A 23,929-nucleotide genomic window follows, 5' to 3' on the forward strand; every position below is an offset into this window, starting at 1 on the left:
CCTCGTTGTTTACTGCATATTATCAAGATGCTAAAATGTCAAGACTTACTGTCCAAGTAAATTACCTTGAAATCTAATTAGCACAGGCACGATCTGCCACCAGTTAAGTGAACACTATGTTGCTCTTCACTAATCCACATTAATTCAGAGAGGTGTCTCACAATATGCTGATCTTCAGAACAGCAATTACTTTAAATAGCTATCTGAAGGATGCTTTAAGACAGTTATGTGGCGCTATTCGTGTACATTTACTAAAAGTAGGTGCCAGTAATTTCTAAGACAATTTATCTGTCCTTTCACCCTTTTTCAAAAAAGGTTGCAAGGATAAGTCCAACAATTACAGACCAGTCAGTTCAACTTGAGTGGTGGGGACAGCTTTGAGAAACAATTATTCAAAGTAGAGTTACCAGTCACATGGAAAATGTTGGGCTGATTAGGAAGCGCCAGCATGGCTTTCTAAAGAGAACATTACGTTTAATTAACGTGCTGGAATATTTTGAAGAGCTAAAAGTCGATGAGGGTAATGCTGTTAATGCAGAGTGCAAAGACTTCTAAAATGCTTTTGATGTAATGCCGCATGACATGTTTGAGAGTTATGTCTCATGGAATGAATTGAACAGTCACACCATGGTGACAACTTTGGCTGAATGATTGGAAATTAGTAATAGCTAATGGAAATTTTTACCAATGGAGGCAGGTTTGGAATGGATTTCCTTAGCAATTGGTTTTGGGACCCTTGCTTCACCTGATTTTTATTAATCTTGGTGTGCAAAGGAAGTTTCCAAGTTTGTGCATGGTACAGAACTTGGAAACATTGTAAACTTTGGGGAAGATAACATAAAGAAATTAATAACTGACAAATTGTTGGAATGGCGAAAGTGAGGTCTGCAGATGCTGGAGATCAGAGCTGAAAATGTGTTGCTGGAAAAGCGCAGCAGGTCAGGTAGCATCCAAGGAACAGGAGATTCGACATTTCGGGCATAAGCCCTTCTTCCTGAAGAAGGGCTTATGTCCGAAACGTCAAATCTCCTGTTCCTTGGAAATTGTTGGAGTGGGCAGACAGGTGAGAAATGAAAATCACTGGGAAGAAGTGTGAGGCAATTCATTTTTGAAGAAGGAGCATGGTGATACAGTATAGAGAGTTACTGTTAAGGGTATGCATGAACAGAGAAACCTGGATACACGGGAGCGACAGTGGTTCAGTGGGAATACCACAAGGTTAATAACCACGAGCTCCAGATAAATGCTGCAGGAATATGAGTTTAAATCCCACCATGGTAAATGGTGAAAATTAAATTCAATATAAGAATCCAGAACAAAACGCTAGATTAAAGGTGACCACTATTGATTGATTGTTTTAAAATACCCATCTGGTTCATTGATGTCCTTCAGGGAAGAACATCTGACATCATTACCTAGTGTGGTCTGCTTATGACTCCAGACTTGCAACAATGTGGTTGACTCTAGACAAATAGGAATGAGCAATAGATGGTGACTTGGTTAGTGATGACCACATCTTATGAATGAAAAGAAAAAAATATGCGTAAGTCAGTAAAGGTAGCAAGATGGATGGAGTGAGAAATTAATAGTGCTTACAGCATCCTAGGCTTCATAAGTAGGGCCTAAAAGTACAGGGAGAAAATGAGAACTGCAGATGCTGGAGATCAGAGTCAAAACGTGTATCGCTGGAAAAGCACAGTAGGTCAGGCAGAATCCAAGGAGCAGGAGAATCAACATTTCATAATAAGCCCTACATCATGGGGAAGGGGAGCTGAGAGATAAATAGGATGTTGGTGTGGGGGTGAGGGAGTTGGGAAGGCGATAGGTAGATGCAGGTGAGGGTTGATGGTGATAGGTCACAGGGGAGGAGAGGGTGGAATGGATAGGTGGGAAGGAAGGTGGGCAGTTCAAGAGGGCTGTGCCAAATTGAACGGTTGAATCTGGGATGAGGTGTGGGAGGGGAGATGAGGACAGTGGTGAAGTCAACGTTGATGCCATGTGATTAGAGAGGCCCAAGGCAGAAGATGAGGCTTTCTTCCTCCAGGTGTCTGGTGGCTTGCATTTGGTGATAGGGGAGGCCCAGGACTTGCATGTCATTGGCAGACCAGGAGAGTGAACTGAAGTGGTTCGCCACAGGACCATGGGGCTGCTTGGTGTGTGTGTCCCAGAGATGTTCCCTGAAACGCTTCGCGAGTTGGAGTCTGTCTCCCCAATGTAGAGGAGACCACATCGAGAGCAACGGACGCAGTAGATGAGGCATTTGGATGTGCAGGAAAACCTCTGTCAACTATGGAAGGATCCTTTGAGGCCTTGGACTGAAGCAAGGAGGGAGGTGTGGGTGCAGGGTTTTGCATCTCTTGTGGCAGCAAGGGAAGGTGCTGGGAGTAGAGGGTCGGTCGGTGGGTGCATGGATCTAATGAGGGAATCCTGCAGTCCTGAGGGAGTCTTTGCGGAATGCCAGTAAGAGTGGTGAGGGAAATATATCTCTGGTGGTGGGGTCTGATTGTAAGTAGCAGAAATGGTGGAGAGTGATATATTGTATAAAAGTACAAGAGCAAGCAGGTAATGATGAACTGCTATACTTTTCTGGATACTGAATAAGGATACAAACACATTGGAGAGCATACAGAACAGATTTGTGAGAGGTGAGAAACTCCAATTTTGAAGATAGATTTGATAAGTAGGGACTGTTTCCAATGAAGAATAAGGAGAAGATCTGATAGTTGTGTTCAAAAGCATTAGGGATCTGGTCAGGCGGGGAGAGGCTGCTCCTTTCATAAAAAGGATTGAGGACGAGGGAGCAGAGATATAGGGCAATTTCTGAAAGAAATAAATGTGAAATAAGAAAACAACAGTTTCTGAGCAAGGAGTAATAGCCTAGAATGTACTGCCTAGAAGTGTGGTGGAGGCAAGTTTAATTGATGCATTCAAAAGTGCGTTAAATAATTATTTAAATATAATGAGTTTTCAGAGCTATAGGTCAAAGGCTGGAAAATGTCACTAAGTCATAATGTTCATCTGAAGAACTGATGCAGTCATGATCCAAATGGCTTCCTTCTGCATCATGATTTTTGCTCACCAAGGTTCTCCTATGTTCTCCCTTCTATTGTGCATCGAGTCCTTACTAATCAGTAGCTCCTGTGCATGATTGAACACATCCCAAACTTTAATGGGCTTATTAATGCATGAACAGTTCATGTTCAATATTGGCTTGATGCGATTATCTGTGTCCAATTCCTGATTGGTTCCACTAAAAGTAATGGTCTTAAACACACCACTCCCTATTGTCTTCTCATTCATTCTTGCTTACACATGTTAATTACTTTTTAAAACCATCCCTTTTAAGACAGTTCATAGATCCTTATCAAGATTATAAGACACCAGTAAGGCTTTCAAAGTTTGGGAGAAGATTTGTAGCTCGGGTGCTCGTTGTTGTGGTTCTGTTCGCTGAGCTGGGAATTTGTGTTGCAGACGTTTTGTCCCCTGTCTAGGTGACATCCTCAGTGCTTGAGAGCCTCCTGTAAAGCGCTTCTGTGATCTTTCCTCCGGCATTTGTAGTGGTTTGAATCTGCCACTTCCGGTTGTCAGTTCCAGCTGTCCGTTGCAGTGGTTGGTATATTGGTCCAGGTCGATGTGCTTATTGATTTGAATCTGTGGAAAAAGAGGAAGAAGAACACCTATACAATGTATTCACCAAAAATGAATACCCAAGCAATTTCATCAACAGATGCCTAAGGGAAAGACAACGGAACGAGGGCATGCAGCAACCCAAAGTACTAGCCGCACTACCATACATCAAGAGAATTTCTGAACTGACAGCCAGACTACTGTGACCACTAGGGCGCATAACAGAACACAAACCAACAGCCAGTCTCAGACAACAACTCACCAGAACGAAGGACCCAATACCCAGCATGAGCAAAACCAATGTAGTGTACAAAATCCCATGCAAGGACTGCACAAAACACTACATAGGACAAACAGGAAGACAGCTAACGATCCGCATCCATGAACACCAACTAGCCATGACTAACAACACGACTAGCTATCCTTAGTAGCCACACACGCAGATGACAAGCAACATGAATTTGACTGGGACAACACTACTATTATAGGACAAGCCAAACAGAGAACTGCCAGGAAATTCCTAGAGGCATGGCACTCATCCACAGATTCAATCAATAAGCACATCGACCTGGACCCCAATATACCAGCCACTGCAGCGGACAGCTGGAACTGACCACAAGAAGCAGCAGATTCAAACCACTACATTGCCGGAGGAAAGACCACAGAAGCGCTTCACAGGAGGCTCCCAAGCACTGAGGATGTCACCTAGACAGGGGACGAAATGTTTGCAACACAAATTCCCAGCTCGGCGAACAGAACCACAACAACACCAGTAAGGCCATTAATATATCTAAGAAGCCTCGATTTCTACAATTATCCTTTTTTCTACAAGAATTGTGTATGACACTGCAATAAAAGTTGGTATCTAAAACAAATTAGAGCAAAATTAACCAGACAAACCACACATGTAAGCCTGGTAAAAATTAAGTTATCATTTTAAGACCTAGCTTTGAGTAAATGCTCCACCTCAAATCATTCTCACATATATTTAGTCTAAATGTACATTAGTTTGAGCCAAAACGAGGCAACAAGACCATAACCTTACTTTTGACTTAATCATATTGATTTCCTACCTATAGAAGTAGTTTAATGACTAGCCGCAGTTAAATAAAATACCATTTAATTCCTCCTTTTACTTCAAATTGATTAATTAATGAAAAATAACTCAATCCTACCACTCCTCTCTTCCCTTTCTTAGCAACAATGACCCCTCGATACCATTAGATAAGCCAACAAAAAATGTTTTTCCCTACTCGTACTATGCAAATCCTATATACTTTTTAAAACTACTTTTTTTTAAAAAAAAAGAACTGTTCTTAACCTAGTTTGTCTCAGTGAAAGTAATTTCAATTAGACTTCAAAAGTACTTCCTTTCCCTTCTGTTGTCCTAGTGAACCTACACTGTCAGTGCAGTTATTCCTCAGTTTGAGGATATTGTCTGTTCAAGGTTGAGTGTTGTTGCTGATGCCCCTCATGACTGAGCAGGCCGGTGTTTGACTTGCTGATCTTTGGTCGCATGGGACTTCCCATCTGGGAAAGGAAGTGCTATTCCCAATAAAGTACCATTGAAGTTACACAATATTAAATATTTTCAAGATTATTAACATTTATTTTCAAAACTACTGCTGCAGCACAAGTTATCTGAAGTCGGAATTGTGATTCAGACCCTTGCAAGAATTTAAATGTATAACATGGTGTTGCTTTATCAAAATTTTTCTATAATGTATCAAGCTGTACAAAACTGAGATCCTCTCCTGTCGCATTGGATATAAAAATGACTCATGGCACAAATCAAAATTTGAGTTCATCTGATCCTCGAATTGACTTACCTCCAGAGCAGAATTGAATGGGTGTGAATACATAGTTGGAAGCTGATGTAGGAGGTTGGGTAGCAGATTTTCTGGACCATTGGGACTGGCTCTGGCAATTTGGGAACTTTGCAAGCTCAATGTTCTCCATATGAACAAGACCGGGATAAATAATTTTTTTTTCAGGGAGATTTATTGGCGCAGATGGGGCGAATTTAAACTAGATCAAACGGGGGTATGGGAACTTGTGGGCGTTCTCAGAGCAGGGAACAGAAGGTAGAAACATAGCAAGTGACTTTGAAAACTAAGGAGGCAGAATTTTAAAATATACAACACAGAAAATTAATAGTCTTAAAAGGAATATATGTAAACACAAGGAATTTCATGAATAAAGATGATGAGCTGAGGGAACAGATGGGCACATGGTAGCAAGATGTAATTGCTATATCAGAAACTTAGTTTAGAAAGAGATCAGAATGGCAGCTTAGCATCCCTGGATATAGAATTCTTCAGCAGGATAGTGATGGATTAAAAAGGTGGGTGTGTAACATTATTGCTCAAAGGATCAATCACAGCTGTGGGCAATGACGATGTACTTAATGAAGTAACAAATGACGCCATATGGTTTGAACTTAACTACAAAAAGCATGCTATTAAGAGTATACTACAGACATCCAAATAGTGTGAAAGTTTAGAGGAGCAAATATGCAGACTAATTTGAATGAACATTAGGGCAATCGTGGAAGGATGCTTCAGCTCTTTGGAGTATTGTACACAGTTTTGGGCCCCATATCTCAGGAAGGATGTATTTACCCTGGACCGTGTTCAGAGGAGGTTCATAAGAATGGTCCCAGGAATGAAAAGCTTAACATATGAGGAATATTTGAGGCATCTGGGTTTATACTCATTGGAGTTTAGAAGGATGAGGAGGGATCAGATTGAAACTTAGAGAATAGTGAATGCCTTGGACAGAGTAGAGGTTGGGAAGAAGTTTCCATTGGTAGGAGAGAGTAGGTCATAATCGTAGAGTAAAGGGAAGACTTTTTAGAACGGAGATAAGGAGAAACTTCTTCAGCCAGAGAGTGGTGAATCTATGGAATTCATTGCCACAGAAGGCTGTGGAAGCCAGGTCATTGAAGATATTTAAGACTGAGATAGTTGGGTTCTTAAGTATCAAGGGGATCAACAGTTACAGAGAGAAAATGGGAGAATGGGGTTAAGAAACTTATTAGCCGTGATTGAATTACAGAGCAGACTCTATGGGCTGAATGGCCTAATTTCTACTCCTGTGTCTTATGGTCTATCTAAATATCATACAAATGGTATGAAAGGGATTGTGGGCACAAAATTCTTCAACTGTATTCGATAGAATGTTTATAACCAGCATGTAACAAGCCCAATGAGAGAGTGCACAATTCTAGACTAAGTCTCAGAAAACGTGGGCTTGTAACCAAAATAGAGCTGAAGATGGTGACCATAATGCAGTTAGATTTAGCATCATTTTGGAAAAGAGAAAATAACAGATGTGAAACATCTAAATCAAGGAAGATAAACTTCACAAAGCTGGGGAAGTTGGACTGCTTACAGTTGGACTACTTGAAGGAATGTTAGTGTTAAATCAGATGGAGAAACACAAGTGTAACATATTGTAGATGTGTTCTCACAAAGAGTAAAGCATGGTATTGCTAAATCTGGAGCCCCTGATTTAAGCAGAAGGGTACACAGTAAAATAACAGAAAAAATGGGGCTTAAGATAATCTCCAAAGAAGTAATTCTTTAGGAAACTTAGTAAAGTACAGGGATGAAATGAGGAACAAAATTAAGAAAGTAAAAAGAGGGTACAAATAGTGCATAAAGAGCAATAGGATAACAAGAACAAAACAGATTTCCAGCATACACAGTATTTTGATTTTATTTGACTAAGGAAAGGTTTGGACCGCTTAAGATTACGTGGCAACTTGTGTGTCGATTCCGATGATGTGGACAGGATTCTTGATGAGTACTTTGTCCATCTTCTCAAAGGAGAGAGATGAGGTAGATATTCTAGTTACAGGAGAGTGAAAGGTAAAATAAGCATCATGAGAAGGGAAGTACTGAAGAGATACCGACCTCTTTAAAGGTGTATAAATAACTAAGTTAAAAATCACACAATACCAGGTTATAGTCCAACGGTTTAATTGGAAGCACACTAGCTTTCAGAGCGACTTTCCTTCATCAGGTGAAGGAGCATCGCTCCGAAAGCTAGTGTGCTTCCAATTAAACCTGTTGGACTATAACCTGGTGTTGTGTGATTTTTAACTTTGTACACCCCAGTCCAACACCGGCATCTCCAAATTATAAATAACTAGGGCAGGATGAATTATATCATACATTTCAGTAAGGCATTTGACAATGTCCCACGTGGCAGAATGATGAGAAAAGTTGAAGTCTGTAGGATACAGGGTTAGATCCCAAATTGACATGGTAAGAGGAATCAAAGGGTAATGGTCAATTGCTGTGTTTGCCTGTGGAAAGCTTTTTCAAGTGGTGTTTTGTAGAGCTCATTGTTGGGTCCCTTACTATTTTGGTATATTTTAGTGATTTAGACTTGAATTTGGGAGGCATGATCGAGAAATTTGCAGATTAAATCAGTGTGTGGTTAGGCTTTGGTGGGCATGGTGGATGCAGAAAAAGCCAGGAAATACAAAATAAACAGAATGATCTGTGATTAGTTTTTATATGCTCAATTATGTGTAAAATTTGCACTTGTACAGAAGCAATAAAGCATATAGGTAAAAATGAAATTATTTGCACAAGTCATAAAAATTCATGTACACCTCTTCAGATACAAAGGAACTACAGCTTGCCTGGATCTGTCAAAATAGTACAGTAAGTTTACATTTCTACAAAGTTGTGCAGTAAGGTTAGATGTTTTGGAATTTAGACCTAATGGTGTAAAAGGATTGTGTATTAGCCCAAGAGATTTGTGATCTTCTGAAGGGGAGAGCAGTACAATTAGGATACAGAAAAGCTTATTTAAAAATAGTGTGCTGCAATCCCTGATTCAGTACTATTGAGTTTCTCACCCTGAAAAAATGTTGACCAGTTGTGCTGTAAAATGACCAATACAAAAATATTAAAAATTATAAAATGTTCCTGAATTAAACTCAGTGGCACAACTTATAATAAATTTCACTCAAATACTGAGTGCTTTTACTAAGAATGCATTCTGCTTTGGACCTAAATGTGCCTCCTGAAAAAATGTATTAAATATGGTTAATGAAGTGTAACATAAATTAAGCACAAATTGCACTTTTGGAATGAGCTATGCACTGTTTCTGTAAATTATTGCAATTACTGCTGGTTTTCAGAGAAAACCTGAAAGGTCACTTTGCGTGCCTGTTACAGTGAATGGACAGGTTAAATTAATTGACTAAAGCATCTCAACATTGCTGCCAATAAAACTTCATTTTAAGTAAGCTGCAAAGCATAAATTCACATCTTGTGGTTAAGAGTGTTCTGTAAAGCTATAAATGTAAAATTCTACTTCAGTAACCTGCAGGGCAAGGAAGCTTTGACAACAAATTTGTTTGACCAGCTTTGGTCTATTGATATTAGTTACTAGATTGTGCTATTTAATAGTTACATTCTGAGTTCAAGACTTCATATCATTGAACTCCCCTTTCTCCCTCCCCCCACCCCCCCACCCCACCCCCACCCCCACCCCCACCCCCTTAAATACAGTCCCAAATAAAAGGTGTGACGTAACTAACAAAAGGAAAGAGTTGCATTCATCCAATGACTTTTACAACTCCAGGACATCCAGGACATTCAACCAATTAAGTACTTTAGAAATGTTGACACTGTTATAACACAGGAAATGATCCGAGAAGCAGTGAGGTGCTGATAACAAATATTGGTTTCGCTACCATGTATAGTTCCTTTACTTCAAAATAGTAATGCCCATCTGGAGAGGACAGATTGGCACAACGATAATAACTGGAGAAAAATGGCAGTGCTGCCCTCCCTTCCCTTACAACACAGAAGATTATTTTCCTCCTTTCAAAATTAAGTTTATAACTATTCAGACTGGAAGATGTATTTAGGAGGATCCCAAATATTTACAAATATCCACTTTCACAAATGGTAGACTGGCCTCTGCCAAATCAGATTTTCTTCATCCCTTATAAACAAGTAAAATTAGGTTCCCAATCCATTTGGTGTGTCATTCCCTGAATGATGTAGAAATCAACCACACACATGAGAATCATGTACATTTCGGTCTTTATAGTAACAAAATCTCTTGAAAAGTACCTGGGATTTTGGAGTTCAAAATTCTAAGTCATTGTAAATTGCAAGGTCAACAAGTTATTTTAAAATATAACATTGCTCACAGTCTTTTCAAGAGATTTTGTTACTATCTTGTCAGGCTTATTTATACTTGAGGATTGAATTTACTCCTGAAGTATGTGCTTGCATACAGATTAGAAAGCACTACCATTCACTTTTTTTAAACTAGACCTCTCAGAAATATTAGATTCAGGTGAAAGTATTTTGGAGAAGTAATTGTTCCTACATACAAGGCCATACATTTCATGTATATGGAAATTTCAAAATATGTCCAGAACCTGTATAACTTGTCTTACATTGGGATGGATTTTATGGTCTGTTGTGAATATCTATGTTATGGTTCATATGTTTTAGTATATAACCTTTAATTATAGGCATTAAAGTTTATTAGTAGAAAATGGGATAAATGTAATTAAAGCACCTTGTAGAGTGGTGCACTTAAAGGCGGAGGCAAAGTGTTAGGAGGGTGGGGTAAATAAACGTCATTTATTTCCAGAGCTCCTACAACAAATAGTATGTCAGAAAGTTACTCTTTTTAGTAGAACCAGAATTGAAGAAATGGAGCTCTAAATGGCTTACTTAGCTACAGGCATGGTGTCTATGCTGCTGACAGTACTAAAAGCTCAGAAAAGTTGGTTTAGCGCACTATGACTTCTGAAAGGCTGTAAAAAAATCTGTTAGCTCAGGGCAGGCCATGATATCATGAAAATAGGTGAAGGTTAAGATGGTTCTCTGGTTTTAGCTTATCTGAGTATCTGTTTGCTGCAAATTGGTTGCAGTTGCAATTTAAAGCTGGTAGATTGTTGAAGCAGAAGTGCTGAGCAGCACAAGTGTTCACGGTTGAGACTTGAGTTTCAGTGATGTCGGGGGAAAAAGTGAGGACTAAGAAATAGTCCTGAGAGTCATTGACAGTTCAGAGTAGCTGAGAGTGTGAATGAAAGAAGCTCATGAACAATATGTGCTGAGAACAGCAGAGAAATTCTGGAACTCGGTGTTAACTCAGTGAAGCTCGCTGTCTATGGAAGTGCTGGGATTGTGCCTCTGAGCAGACTTGTTAGAGTGTAGTCACAGTGGAAGACACTAAATTACATGGACGTGAGAAGTCTTTGAGGCAGTCTATGATGGAGTGGCTTATCAGAGAATTTTAAAGTTAAACCTTGAAGGGTGGAGAATTGGAAGTTTGCCTGCCATTTTGAAATTGCTAATTAATGAGCTGAAGAAACAATTGAATGTAATTTCTCATTGCCCAGTCCCATTTCTCCAGCACTGAATGGGAAGAAGTTTGGAAGTGCTACATGCCAGGTATGTGACTGAGGTACAAAAGTGGAAGAAAGGACCTTCCAAAAGGTTATTGTTACACATAACAGCAGATTCTGCTGGTGGAGGTGGAAGTGTTTGCAAGGTTTTGACTTTATTTATTCATTGTTGTGAGGTTGCCACACTAAATAAGAGGAGATTGGCCTGCCCTGAAGAAGGGTCACTGGACTTGAAATGTTAACTCTGCCTTCTCTCCTTACATGCTGCCAGACCTGCTGAATTTCATATGAAATTTCTATTTTTGGTTATAAAAGAGTAAGACTTTCTGTGTTGCTCTTGCAAAGAAGCAAATGGACACAATGGCCCAGTTAGCCACCACCTGTACTGTAACTAATCCATGAGTCCATGTACTTAATTATTTTGTTTCTCTGCAAAGTGGAGAAAATCCTTACAAGACAAAAAGTGAATAGGCAAGCAAAATAGGTTATTAGGAAAGCATGTGAGATTTTGATCTTCATACAACATTAGGAGTTCAGGCAAATTATTGACAAGTTGTTAATGTAGAAAAAAAATTATTGTGTGTACTGATTTGGGCTCCATATTCTAAGAAGAACTCAATAATACTGAGAAAAATTATCTGGGTTACAACAAAAGTTGACCGAAATCAAGAAAGTCATGAATTAAGAAGAATGATGAGAGATTTGATAAAGATGTCCAAAGTTGTGAAGTGCACAAAAATGGTAAGCAGGTAAATCCTTTCATTTTGGAGGTAAATCAAAGACAGCCAGGAATGATTTAAAAAAAAGACATCAAATGTAGAAGGGTGGGAAGAGATCAGAACAAACTCTTACATGCACAAATAGTTTGTTGTAAGTAATGACCATTACTATATCGATTTCAGTACTCAAAAAGGTGCTGGATAATTACTTAATGAATATAAAAAGAATGAAGAGTCAGCATGAAAATATGATTAATCCAATTCATAATCAGGAAATGGAACTTGTTTATAACCAGGATCTAAGCTGGGCCTGAATTCAGAATATGTGAAGAGGAGTTAACCAGATCTCCTTCCATAAAAAATGGTTATGTTTGTAGAATTTTATAAGATTTAGATAATGTTGAAGTACATTATCTGTCTCAATAGTCTTTTAAGCATTCAAAAAGCTTTCCATGCATTGAGTAAATTTGCATATTTATTGGCATAAAGACAATGAATATTTAAATTAATCTCTAATTGCCATGAAGGAGGTGATAGAGAGCCTTGCTTTTTGATCCACTGCAGTCCATTTACTTCAGGTATAACTGAGTGGCTTGCTAGCTCATTTCAAAGGACAGTTCAGAGTCAACCACATTGCTTTGGGCCTGGAGTCGTGTGAGCAAAGCCAAGTAAAGATGACACAGATTTCCTCCTTAAAGCACATTAGTTAACCAGGTGGACTTTTACAACAACAAGTAGTAGTCATCTACACTGCAGCTGGTTTTCAATTTTCAATTTATTAGTTGATAGAATTTCATGAAATTAAGTAGTAAATTCTATCAGCTGCTGTGGTGGTGTTTGAACCTGTACTGCATGTAGGTTCCTTCCTCTCCCCATGAATCTGTCAGTTATAACCGACAGGGTGTGTAGAGAGATTGTAATTTTGCCATTCTGGGCATACAGCTCCATCAGCAGCCTATAACACTTAGTAATGTTAGACACTTCTTCTTCACTGTAGAGCGGAAATAACTTTTAATTCATTGTAAATAATTGATTTTATACTCCTTTATGTAGCATAGTACATGTTAGAATATTCAACTATGTAGTGATGGATATAAATTGTTTGTCCAATTCAAGGCATCCTCTGAACTGTGACCTAAGCTGGTAAGACAGTAAATTGGAAGGATATGGATACCACTATTTTTGGTTATACTTTTAACCTGGCTCAGACTCTGGAGAGCATGCAAATTTGAAATCTAGACTTAAAGGTATAATGTCATTGTCTTAACTAGTTTGCTTTTATGTTGCAAAGAAGGTGCTTCCACTGTAATGATCTGTTTAAGTTCCATTTGCAGCATGAAATATAAGCTAATTGCCTCAAACTGTCAAATTCCTTTGAACCAAGGGCATGTTTAAAGCTGCTGTATCAAATCACATCAAGTATTGGCAAACTTCAGTCCTAGTCAGAGAGTTTGTTTTCTTGTCTGCTTTCCCATTATGATCCATTATTGAATTGATTGTTTCAATTCACCTACCAGCATTGAATCTAAACGTAAAATGTAGTCCACAGATGAGTGCAGATTTGTTTTTAATTTTATGCAGCAGATCCACAACTCCTCTGGTATAAAGGAGTTAAAGTGCATGAAGTATTACTAACAGCAGCTCTCAAAATGCACTGTTTTTCTACTTTATCTGGTTGATGAAATTTGTTAACAGATATTGGTTGAGAGTATTGCCTGCTCTATTTGCAGCATCAGCTGCTGTTTGAGTGAAGAGATTTAAGGACATGGACCTTCCCTATTTACACCCACACCTACCCTTAACCTGTGCCACATTATATTGGGGAAAAAGGATCCCTCAGAATATTCTGATGGCAGGACTCATGAGTAATGGTTATTAATCATGTCAGGAGACCTCTTAAGAATAGTGTGTAATTTTATGTATGTAAAGGTGTGCAAGTTTATTATAAAGTCATACAGCAAATAAACAGATTCTTCGTTCCAACTCTGCCTCACCAACTAGACATCCCAGTCTGACCTAGTCCCATTTGCCAGCATGTGGCCCATATCTCTCTCAATCCTTCCTGTTTATATACCCATCCAGATGTCTTTTAAATAATGTAATTGTACCTGCCTCCACCACCATCTCTGGCAGCTTGTTCCTTACACACACCATCCTGTATGAGTAAAAGTTACCACTTAGTTCCTTTTTAAATCTTTCCCTTCTCACCTTGCACCTATGCCTTCTAGTTTTGGACTCCTCCACAGTAGAAGAAACCTCTTGGCTATTCACCTATTTATGCCCCTCATGATTTTATAAACCTCTGTAAGGTCACCCCTCAACATCCAAAATTCCCGAGGAGAAAAAGCCCCAGCTTATTTAGCCTTTCCCTATATTTCAAACATTTCCAACCTGGCAACATCCCTGTGAATCTTTTCTGCATCCTTTCAAGTTTAACAACATCCTTCCTATAGGAGGACGATCAGAATTTTAAAGGTGTCCTGTATAACTGCAACATGACATTACATCTCCTATTGTGGTGACAAACTGATATATATTGCCAGGGTTTGAGGATCTGAGCTACAAGGAGAGGCTGAACAGGCTGAGGCTGTTTTTCCCTGGAGCATCGGAGGCTGAGGGGTGACCTTATAGAGGTTTACAAAATTATGAGGGGCATGGATAGGATAAATAGACAAAGTCTTTTCCGTGGGGTCAGGGAGTCCAGAACTAGAGGGCATAGGTTTAGGGTGAGAGGGGAAAGATATAAGAAAGACTTCGGGGCAACTTTTTCACGCAGAGGGTGGTACGTGTTGACGGACTTTAGGCTCAATCTACAAACGTATTATCTTTTATGTGTGAGCCAAGTCCTACGTGCTCTTTAAATAAACAGTAGGAAAAAATATCTAATCTTACACTTTTAGTTTTATTCTATCAGTAAGTGGATAAAGTATACAGAGCTCTGGGTCTAAACCTTTCTGTCCCTGACAAACTACTCAGTCAGTCAGTTCAGAAAGAACAAAAGACGTATATCTGTCCCTGACACAGTCTTTTATACCAGAGAAAACATCATACCATCACTCAAGTGAAATTGTCTTCTAATTGGCTGTTGCTCCGACTCCATTCCCCGCCTCCTCGTATCCCCGGATGTCCGATCCCACGTGACCCTCCTTTGTCTCTGAAAAGGAGCACCACGCGGCCTCCTTTCAGGCGCGAAACGGCAGACTCGCACACTTCTGGGGTGCGAAACGGCCGATCGCGTGACCTCCCGGCACTCTTCCGGAACGAGAAACAGGGAGATCACGTGACCGCGCCCTGGAGCATCACGTGATCATCCTCTGCGCACGCATCAGAGGACCACGTGACCTCCGAATGCTGAGGACACGCCCACTTAGACTGTACAATTTATTTTTGTGGCAAGTTTTTTATTTATATCTATCTATCTATCTATCTATCTATCTATCTATCTAGAATATATATGTGTGTGTGTGTGTGTGTGTGTGATATATATATATATATATTTTCATATTCACAGTGTATGGGATGAGCTGTCAGAGGATGTGGTGGAGGCTGGTACAATTGCAACAGTCAAAAGGCATTTGGATGGGTATATGAATAGGAAGGGTTTGGAAGGATATGGACCGGGTGCTGGCAGATGGGACTAGCTTGGGTTGGGATATCTGGTCGGCCTTGGACGGGTTGGACTGAAGGGTCTGTTTCCATGCTGTACATCTCTATGGCTCTTTTGAATGATGGACTTTGAAGTTTCTTTGATTAAATAATTGTAAGACTATTTTTTGGTATTTTAGCAACCTGAAGAGGAAGCCATTGCTTACCTTGATCAGAGTGATGGCGAAGCTGAATTTGACCTTGCTGACCTTCCTGATCCCGATAAGTATATGGATTCTGAGGAAGATGATGACAGTACTTCTGAAGCTACTGAACGTTTCAGGTTAGTTCACTTTTATTCAGCAGAATCTTGGCTTTTCTTTTTATACAGGGTATTGATGTCCTGACATAAAGGTAAGGAGTCTGACTTCCCAAATGCCTGGAATGTATCGGGATTAATGTGTTGAAAATGGCAAGACTCAACTTATTCGTACTTTGTCGGCTATGGCTGGTATTAGCGCTCTCATTTTCAGATATCTTTATGGTGAAACAAAAGAAGACAATTGAAAAGAAACCTGTACAAAGTTGAAAACCTCAATTGCATGAATATAAATGTTGCATTGTTCTGAAAAATATATCTGTGGCTGTGATGTACTTTGAAAATTGCAGGAATCATTGTAATCACAACAGAGATCAGCATAAAAATAAAATAACTTCATTGTTGCAAACAAGTTATGAGATCATAGATTTACATTTTTAACGGAATTTTCTAACAAATTGAATCAGAAGAATGTATTTTTTGGTAAGGTGTTCTTCAGTTTTAACTACATTGAAAACTACATTTTCTTGATACAAAAGACAAATACTTTATACTTATGGTTTTGATTTATCACTGTCTCTGAAAAATGCTTGTGCTTTGCTGGTGTAATCATGCTTGTAGGTATTAGCTACAGGGTAGCTTTGCCTTTCATTTTGGTTTGCTCTCATTATAACATGCCAGAGTTTGTTCTTGTGATTGTCAAAATGGATTGCTAAATCCAAGTCTGGCTGCTGGATATCAATGCAGAACTATATATTGTCTGTGATGTATAAAGCTTCAGTGGTTATTGATGAAGTTTTATAGAATAGCTACCTACATGCACCTATGCTGATTGTCTCTGTCTCTGTTCTTTTAAGGGTATAAATAGTCAGGGTATAAAAGCCACCTTGATGGACATGCAAGTAGACATGCAGTCATATCTAGCATTAATTACAGTTTGATAATTGAAAAGTACTTTACATCACAGCCTTTGGGCTGAATTTCTGATTTAATAATGGAATGCATTTTCCTTGAGTGCTGTGAAAGCATTTTTTAATGCATCTTATTAAATGAGGTGCATTATTGATAGATACGCACAATATATTCTTTATCTAGATTGATTAGACAGTAAGCTATGCTTGGAACTGTAACATTTAAAATGAAAACAGGCACACCACTAGAAAATAATCTGAAGGCTGAGATGTCTATTTCCTTTAGAATTATTGAACCTTGCAGTGTAAATCAGATACATTTAACTTTTGTTACTTTGAGAATCTCAAAGAAAATGTTTAAAGCAACACAAACAATGAGTTAATAGTGCATATTGGCTGATTTATTTTTCTTTTCCTTTGTGTTTCATTCTGTTTGCTGATGCTGTCCACATCCTTTCCACCTGATTTGCTCCCCTATCCAGGATGGTTGGAGGGAACTAGACAACCATTTGTTTCACAGAACTACCAAAGCCACAAACATGTTATCCTCTGGGGGTTGGGGTCTGTACCCTCTGGCTTTTAACATTATGACTGCATGTGCTTTTGATTGGACAAGAGCTAGCCAAATTCATCCACTAAGGAACCTGACTAAATGATCATCAAAAAATAAAATTAAAACTTGATGACTTTATTGGTTTCATTAGAAGACCGTGACCCCCAAAATGCATATTTTTAAGGTGTGTACAAATATATCAATTTGATATACATAAAATAAATCTTTTTAGTTTCAATTTTTTTTAAATTACACATGTCGCATATGGTGCATAATTCCTATCCACCATTATTTCTTCCGGCAACATTCATTCTGTCAGTAGTTATGGTGCAAGTATTTTCTACTCAAAATCTTCTATAAATACTTCATATCTACATTGTTGATGAATCATTTGAATCAGTTAACAAGCTTTTTGTAATGAAGGCTAACTTTCTGATGTTTTTGTTCCTTTGGTAACTCGTGTTTATAATGTCCATAGTAAAGTTTTAATTTTGGTCTGACCAACCAATAAAGCTGCAGCACTCAGTGACCTGCATGCTCAGCATAAAGCCCAATATGCTGCAGACAGTTTCATACGGAGTCCCAATTTATCATTCAGGCAAAATCCCACCAAACGAAAATTTGATAAATGATCAGATGGGAGATCACTGAAATATTTTTATCATGAAGCCAAAAGCCAGCTGGCAAGTATAAGAAACCAAACTGAGTACCCACTAGTGTGTTGGTCATGTGGGAATTCTAAGATGTCCTGAATAATCGTTTGTACAGGAAATGTCATGGGCAGGAGCAGATTAAAGTTCATGTTTTGGAGCTTGAGTAGCATTTAGTATAGGTGAACGCAAGAGCCTCATGGATAGCATTAAGAAAATCAAGTCAACCTTGAGCTGTACAGGGGGGAGAGAGCAAATGGGTGACACCATGACTGTGTGTAGTTAAGATGTATGCAGATAGTGTAGGAGTCCCCTGAGTGCACCTCTCTCAAATGAATTTTCAAATCAGAATACTGATAAAGCTGTTGGAGTCAGCTCCATGACATTGTGGTTATAGCAGGGCAAGAAAAACACTGGAAGAGTAATGATAATGGATGATTCAGTATTTTGGGGAGCGAAGAGACTCTTCTGTAGCTGCAGACATGAGTTCAAGATGGTGTGTTGTGCCCTGATTACAGATACTGAACATCCTGATGGGGCATGTTGAACAGCCAGCAATTGTGATCCATGTTGGTATCAGTAATATAGGTAGAAAGAAACATATTTCCTGTGGTCATATTTTAAGGAGCTCGATAGGACATTAGCAAGGAGAACTTTTAAAAATACTAATCATTGAATACTTATGCTACCATGCACAATTGAGTGGAGAAATAGGACAATAAAGCTGATGAATGCATAGTTGGAAGGATGATTCAGGAGGGAAGGCCTTTAGTTTCCTGGGACATTGGTGCTGGCTCTGGGGTAAATGGAACCTCCTGAGAACACGTGTAAACAAAGTCAGGACTACCTTGCTGGGTGATTTGCTGGGGCTGATGCGGGAGTTTACATTAATTTGGCAGTGATGTGGGAATATTGGAGTGGAATATGAAGTGCACAGAGCACTGAGAGGGACAGTTAGCACTAGAGCAGGAAATAGTAAAATTAAGTGAATTCAGAGTAAGGGAGAAAATAAAGGATTATGGTGCATGCATGCTAAAACATAAAGTGTGGTACATAAGATGCATGAATTACAGGCATTGATTGCCATGTGGAAATATAATGTTATGGCTGTACTAGAGACCTGGTTCAAACAAGGACAGAACAAGGGCAGAGAAAGGTAGCTTCTCATAGACTGTGTACAGGAGAATTCTTTAAATCTGTAAACTTCCAGTTCAAAGAGAAAAGATCATAGGAACAGGAGTAGGCCATTCAGCCTGTAGAGGCTGCTGTACCATAAAATATAAACATTTCTGTTTGAACATCTGAATGCCTTTTACCTACACTATCCCTATAATCCTTTACCCTAGTAGTGATCAGGAATCAATCAACCTCTGTCTTAAGCAGACTCAAAATCTGCTCTGAAGTTAAAAAGAAATCCTCCTCTTTTCAGATGTAAACGGCATTCCACTTATTTTTAAGTTGTGCCCCTGATTCTCGATTGCCCAAGCAGGAAAACATCTTACCTGCATCTGCAACATTGGGGCAGAATGAAGGCCCAGTAGTTAGCACTGCTGCCTCCCAGCACCAGGGACCCAGGTTTGATTTCAGCCTTGGGTGTCTGTGTAGAGTTTGCACATTCTCCCAGTGTCTGCATGGGTTTCCTCTGAGTGTTCCAGTTTCCTCCCATGGTCCAAAGATGTGCAGGTTAGGTAGATTAGCCATGGGAAATGCAGGTTTATAGGGGTCTGGGTCTGGATCGGATGTTCTTCAGAAGGTTGGTATGAAACTGATGGGTAAACTGTAGGGATTCTATGATTCTACCTCTTCTATCCCTTTAAGTATTTTGCAAGTTTCAATGCGATCACCTCTTGTTCTTCAAAGCTCTGGAGGACACAAGCCCATTTGTCTTCATAGGACAATCCCACCACCCTGGGAACAAGTCTGCTGAACCTTCATTACACTTGTGTTTATGACAATGATATTTTTCCTGAGATAAGAAACCAAAACCACCCTAAGTACTCCAGATGCAATCTAAACAAGATTCTACACAATTCTACACTGCTGTACTCAAATCTTCCTATGAAAGCTAATGTTGCTTTAGCCTTCCCAATAACTTGCTGCACCTGCTTATTAGTTTTCAGTACCTTTTCAGTAAGGTTGGCTAGGTCACTTTGTACAACTACTCCTTCCAAACTCTTACCATTTAAGAAAAATCTGCATACCTGTTTCTCTTACTAAAGTTGATAACTTCACTTTTTATTCCATCTGCCATGTTCTTGCCTGTCGAAATCCTACTGAAATTGCTTTGCATCTTCCTCACAACATACATTCCCACTTAACTTTATATCATCCAAAAATTTGGAAATACTACATTTGGTACTCAACTCCAAATCATTGATATATTGTGAATAGCTGGCATCCAAGTACAGATCGATATGATACCCCACTAATTGACTATACCCAAACAGATCCATGTTTCCATTTATCAATCCTTTATAATAGTGTCTAGCATTTTCACTGCGGCTGATGTAAAGCTAAGGTCTACCATTCCCTGTTTTTCTCTCGCTCCCTCCTTAAAGGATATTATTTCAGAATGGCTGTAGTACAAAAAGAGCACATTTCATTGCTATTGACTGTCATAGATGCAATTCACCCAATACCACTTCTCCAGCACCCCAGTCGTACCTCACATTCTATTCCAGAGGGGATGTAGATATTTTCAAGCTGTATTGTATAATCTTGAAAGTGATGGTGTACTTGTACCTGCAATATAATATTTCTCCTCCATTGTGACAGGTGGATCTTAATTTACATGTGGCTTTAGCAGGAAAATGCCACACAATTGAACAAACAATAGTTTTTCCACAACCTTGATTTCAATCCAAAAAATAAAATAAAAGACCATATGCTATGATTTAAGACATTTTATCAACTGACTGCTAGTCATGTAAGTGCCATACTTAAGACTGCCTTTTCCCACCACCTTAATGTTTCTCTGTCTTCACCCTGCTTCAGTTGAACTACAGCTGGAACCCTTGTCCGTGACTCTGCTACCTCTAGACTTAACTATTATAATGCCAATCCAGCTGAACCCCAAACCCACCAGCCGCTAACATTCTGTAAAACTGAGACCTTCAAAACCTTTACTGCCGATATCCTGATTTACAACCTGTGCTTGCTAATCCATTTTAGCTACCATTTAAGTATTATCTTCATTTTCAAATTTCCTCTTTTATTTCAAATCCCTCCATTGTCTCATGCTCCCTCACGTCGTAATTGCCTCCAGCTCTGAGGTGCGTGTTCCTGTTATTCTGACCTCTTGAACATCTCAGATTTTAATTGCTGCGCCATTCGTAGTTGTGCTTTCAACTGTTTAGGCCCCAAACTGAGGAATTCCCTCCCAAAACTCCTCCATCTGTTTTTTTAACCATGCCTCCTATCCTTAAAGTTGCTACTTAATGCCTACTTCTTTGACCAAACTTTGATTATTTGTCCTGGTATCTCCTTTTGCAGCTTGATGTCATATTTGTTTTGTAATATTCTGTGAAGTACCTTTGAATATTTTGCATTTTTACAGCAAGTTTAACAATATAAGTTATTGGTTTTTCAAATGTGTATTTTCTAGGTTGCCACTCTTACAACCATAATTATATTATGACTGAAAGTTTTACTTGTCAGTTATCTGGCTTGCATCGCTCAGTGGATGTGGGAAATTATCAGGGGATTGCAAATATATTTGAAAAGAGTGAGATTCATTCTACAAACATGGTATAAGTTAAATGTGTCCTTAAAAAATCAGAGCATGCAGGTGAGCATGAGATTGATACTGATCTAGCCTGATATTTGATTTCATGTAGGCTATCGTGACTCAGTTCCCAGTAGCTCCACATCTGTTTTTGCACAGTTATCTTTAAAATGCATTTCACTTTACCACACAAATTGCTGTCATGGGATTACCTCCCACTCATCCTTTCTGAACACATACTTTCAGCTTTACTGCCATAGTTAACAGTACATTGTGAAGCCATTCATGTCATTTATACTTAAATTGGTTAGTGTAAGTGACAGGCAAATAAAGAATGTATTTTTAAAAAGCTGGGTTTTTGAAACACATATTTGCACTCAAAATGTACATGAAATCAACATTTTAAATTACTCAAAATTTTTGTTGCATATCACCTTTGTGCAGCAAGGTTTATTGTTGTACCAAGCATCCAACTGTTTCTCATGGTAGGGAAATTAGCTCACCGTGCATCACACTTTTGTTCCAAGTTGAATGAATTTCACCCTCTTGTTGTCTATCCAAGTTTAATTCTGCTCAGATCCATCTCAACTAACAATTGATAAATTATTTTTAGTTTTAATTTTAGATATTTTATCATCATTCTGTTCATGTTATTACACATCTCTAGAATAGGTGGGACTTAAACATAGACTTCTTGGGTCAGACATTGGGACAAGGAGCCCCTCTTGGTTTTAGTTTTAGTTTTAAAATACATGGATTGTTTTATTAATTGCCACTGTCCTGGCTAATGTTGTTGTGGTACTGAGGATTTTTAAAGGGCTGAAAAATTTCCATAGCAGCTGTTGGAAAAAGTGTTGGATAATTGTACTATTTTTAAACGGGTTAACACTTCATAAAAAATTGTATAACTGCCACTTTGAGCTATTTTGCTCGTGCAGAATTTCAGTATTGCTGCAAAATGATTTTCGAAGCTTTTCACCTTGCTGACCAAGATATTTTTAAGAGAAAATGGGTTCAAGCAACATTTATACTGCATGAGAGGAGAACTGCTTGGTTGGCTGGTGGACTCTCATTGTTGCCATGGCGAATGTATTTGTTAATGTTGATTGACAGTTAACAGCTAGGCTGTTTGAATTTCTTGTGAAATGTTCTGTTGAGTACAAGACGAGCCTTCAACAAGCTGTCTTTTTTCATCACTACTCACTTTTAAAAGCATTACATCTAGATGGAGTGGCCTCTTTTTGTAAAAGGGGGATGGATTTTAATGTCCTTTGAGCAATTGATTAGGATTATAAATCTATATCTTTCTTAACCATTGACAAGATTGTACTAAATCAAATACCAGCTGAAATAGTTCACTGCTTTCCCTTTTAATCCTCTCTTTTTATCCCTAAATTCCATTTCTGCCATCAGATATTTTATTATTTTTCTGGCATTTAGCTGCATTGTGCCCTGGGTTCAAAAATTCATTTCAATTCAAAGTTTTTAACATGGTTTTATTTTTACTGACTTAAAATCGTCAGCCATGTATTCGTGCAGTGGAAATTTGTCTGCTTCAACAAAATAAATTCTTCCTTCATGATTGACTTACAAGAAACATTCCAAGTTTGCCCTTGAACAAAAAGATAACCAGAGTCCATTGGGAAGGAGTAACATTGGTTTTGTCATTAGATAAAATCCTGAATTAAGACCAAGTTGGCATTATTAAGTCCATAATTTATAAGAAGGGATCTTTGTATACACTATGGTGAGGTCTTTTAAACTGGTCTATTCTTTCTTGGGCAAGCAGTGTCTTGGCATGAGCCTCTTTCTGTGAGTTATTATTTTGCAAATAAGTTAACTAGGGGTGACGAGGATCACAGGAAAGTTGAGGAAGCTTCGGAAAGTGGGAAGAAATAAGAAAGCAGAAAGCTTCTAAGAAAGGACTTAAGTGCTGCAACATTTTGACTAAAAATGTTATCTGAGATATTGGAGAGAAAGGGGGAAATAACCCTGCAAATCTTGGGAGAATGAAATATTGGAACTTCTATTGCCTGGATGTGGAGAGGCATTATGGGGTGTTTAGTTTTCAAACCTTTGCCCTTGAACAGAGGGTACTGAGTTACTGACTGGCCAACTGTCAAAACTGGCTGGACTATTTACCACATTTATTTCTTCTTAACCAATCTTACTCCTCCAAGGTGATCACAGAAACCAAGATTTACTTGTAATTTACTTTCAAAATGGCAGTTTGCCTGTAGAGGACATCTTTCTTCATCTCTGATGTCATAGATTCACTGCTTCATGCACTGGAGTGACCTCAGCTTCTCGGCAGCTCCCTATTTGAATGCCTTCTGTCTGATTTCTGCCCAGTCTACAACACCAAATGCACCTACAGTCACATTGGATATTTACGGTGATTGCAACCATGCTGCATTATCCCTCCTCACACTCATACAGAATGGGTGA

At 38.8% G+C, this 23,929-nt stretch overlaps 1 protein-coding gene across 1 annotated transcript in view; it reads left to right on the forward strand.

The window, feature by feature from the left end:
* Positions 1 to 23,929, forward strand: part of ddx10 (DEAD (Asp-Glu-Ala-Asp) box polypeptide 10) — a 208,004-nt gene that overhangs the window by 168,240 nt on the left and 15,835 nt on the right. The window contains exon 17 of the mRNA XM_060826060.1: positions 15,525 to 15,667. Coding sequence (XP_060682043.1) covers positions 15,525 to 15,667 — 143 coding nt within the window. The remainder of the gene's footprint in view (positions 1 to 15,524; positions 15,668 to 23,929) is intronic.

The sequence above is a fragment of the Hemiscyllium ocellatum genome, chromosome 6, assembly GCF_020745735.1.
Source record: "Hemiscyllium ocellatum isolate sHemOce1 chromosome 6, sHemOce1.pat.X.cur, whole genome shotgun sequence".
Taxonomy (NCBI): Eukaryota; Metazoa; Chordata; class Chondrichthyes; order Orectolobiformes; family Hemiscylliidae; genus Hemiscyllium; species Hemiscyllium ocellatum.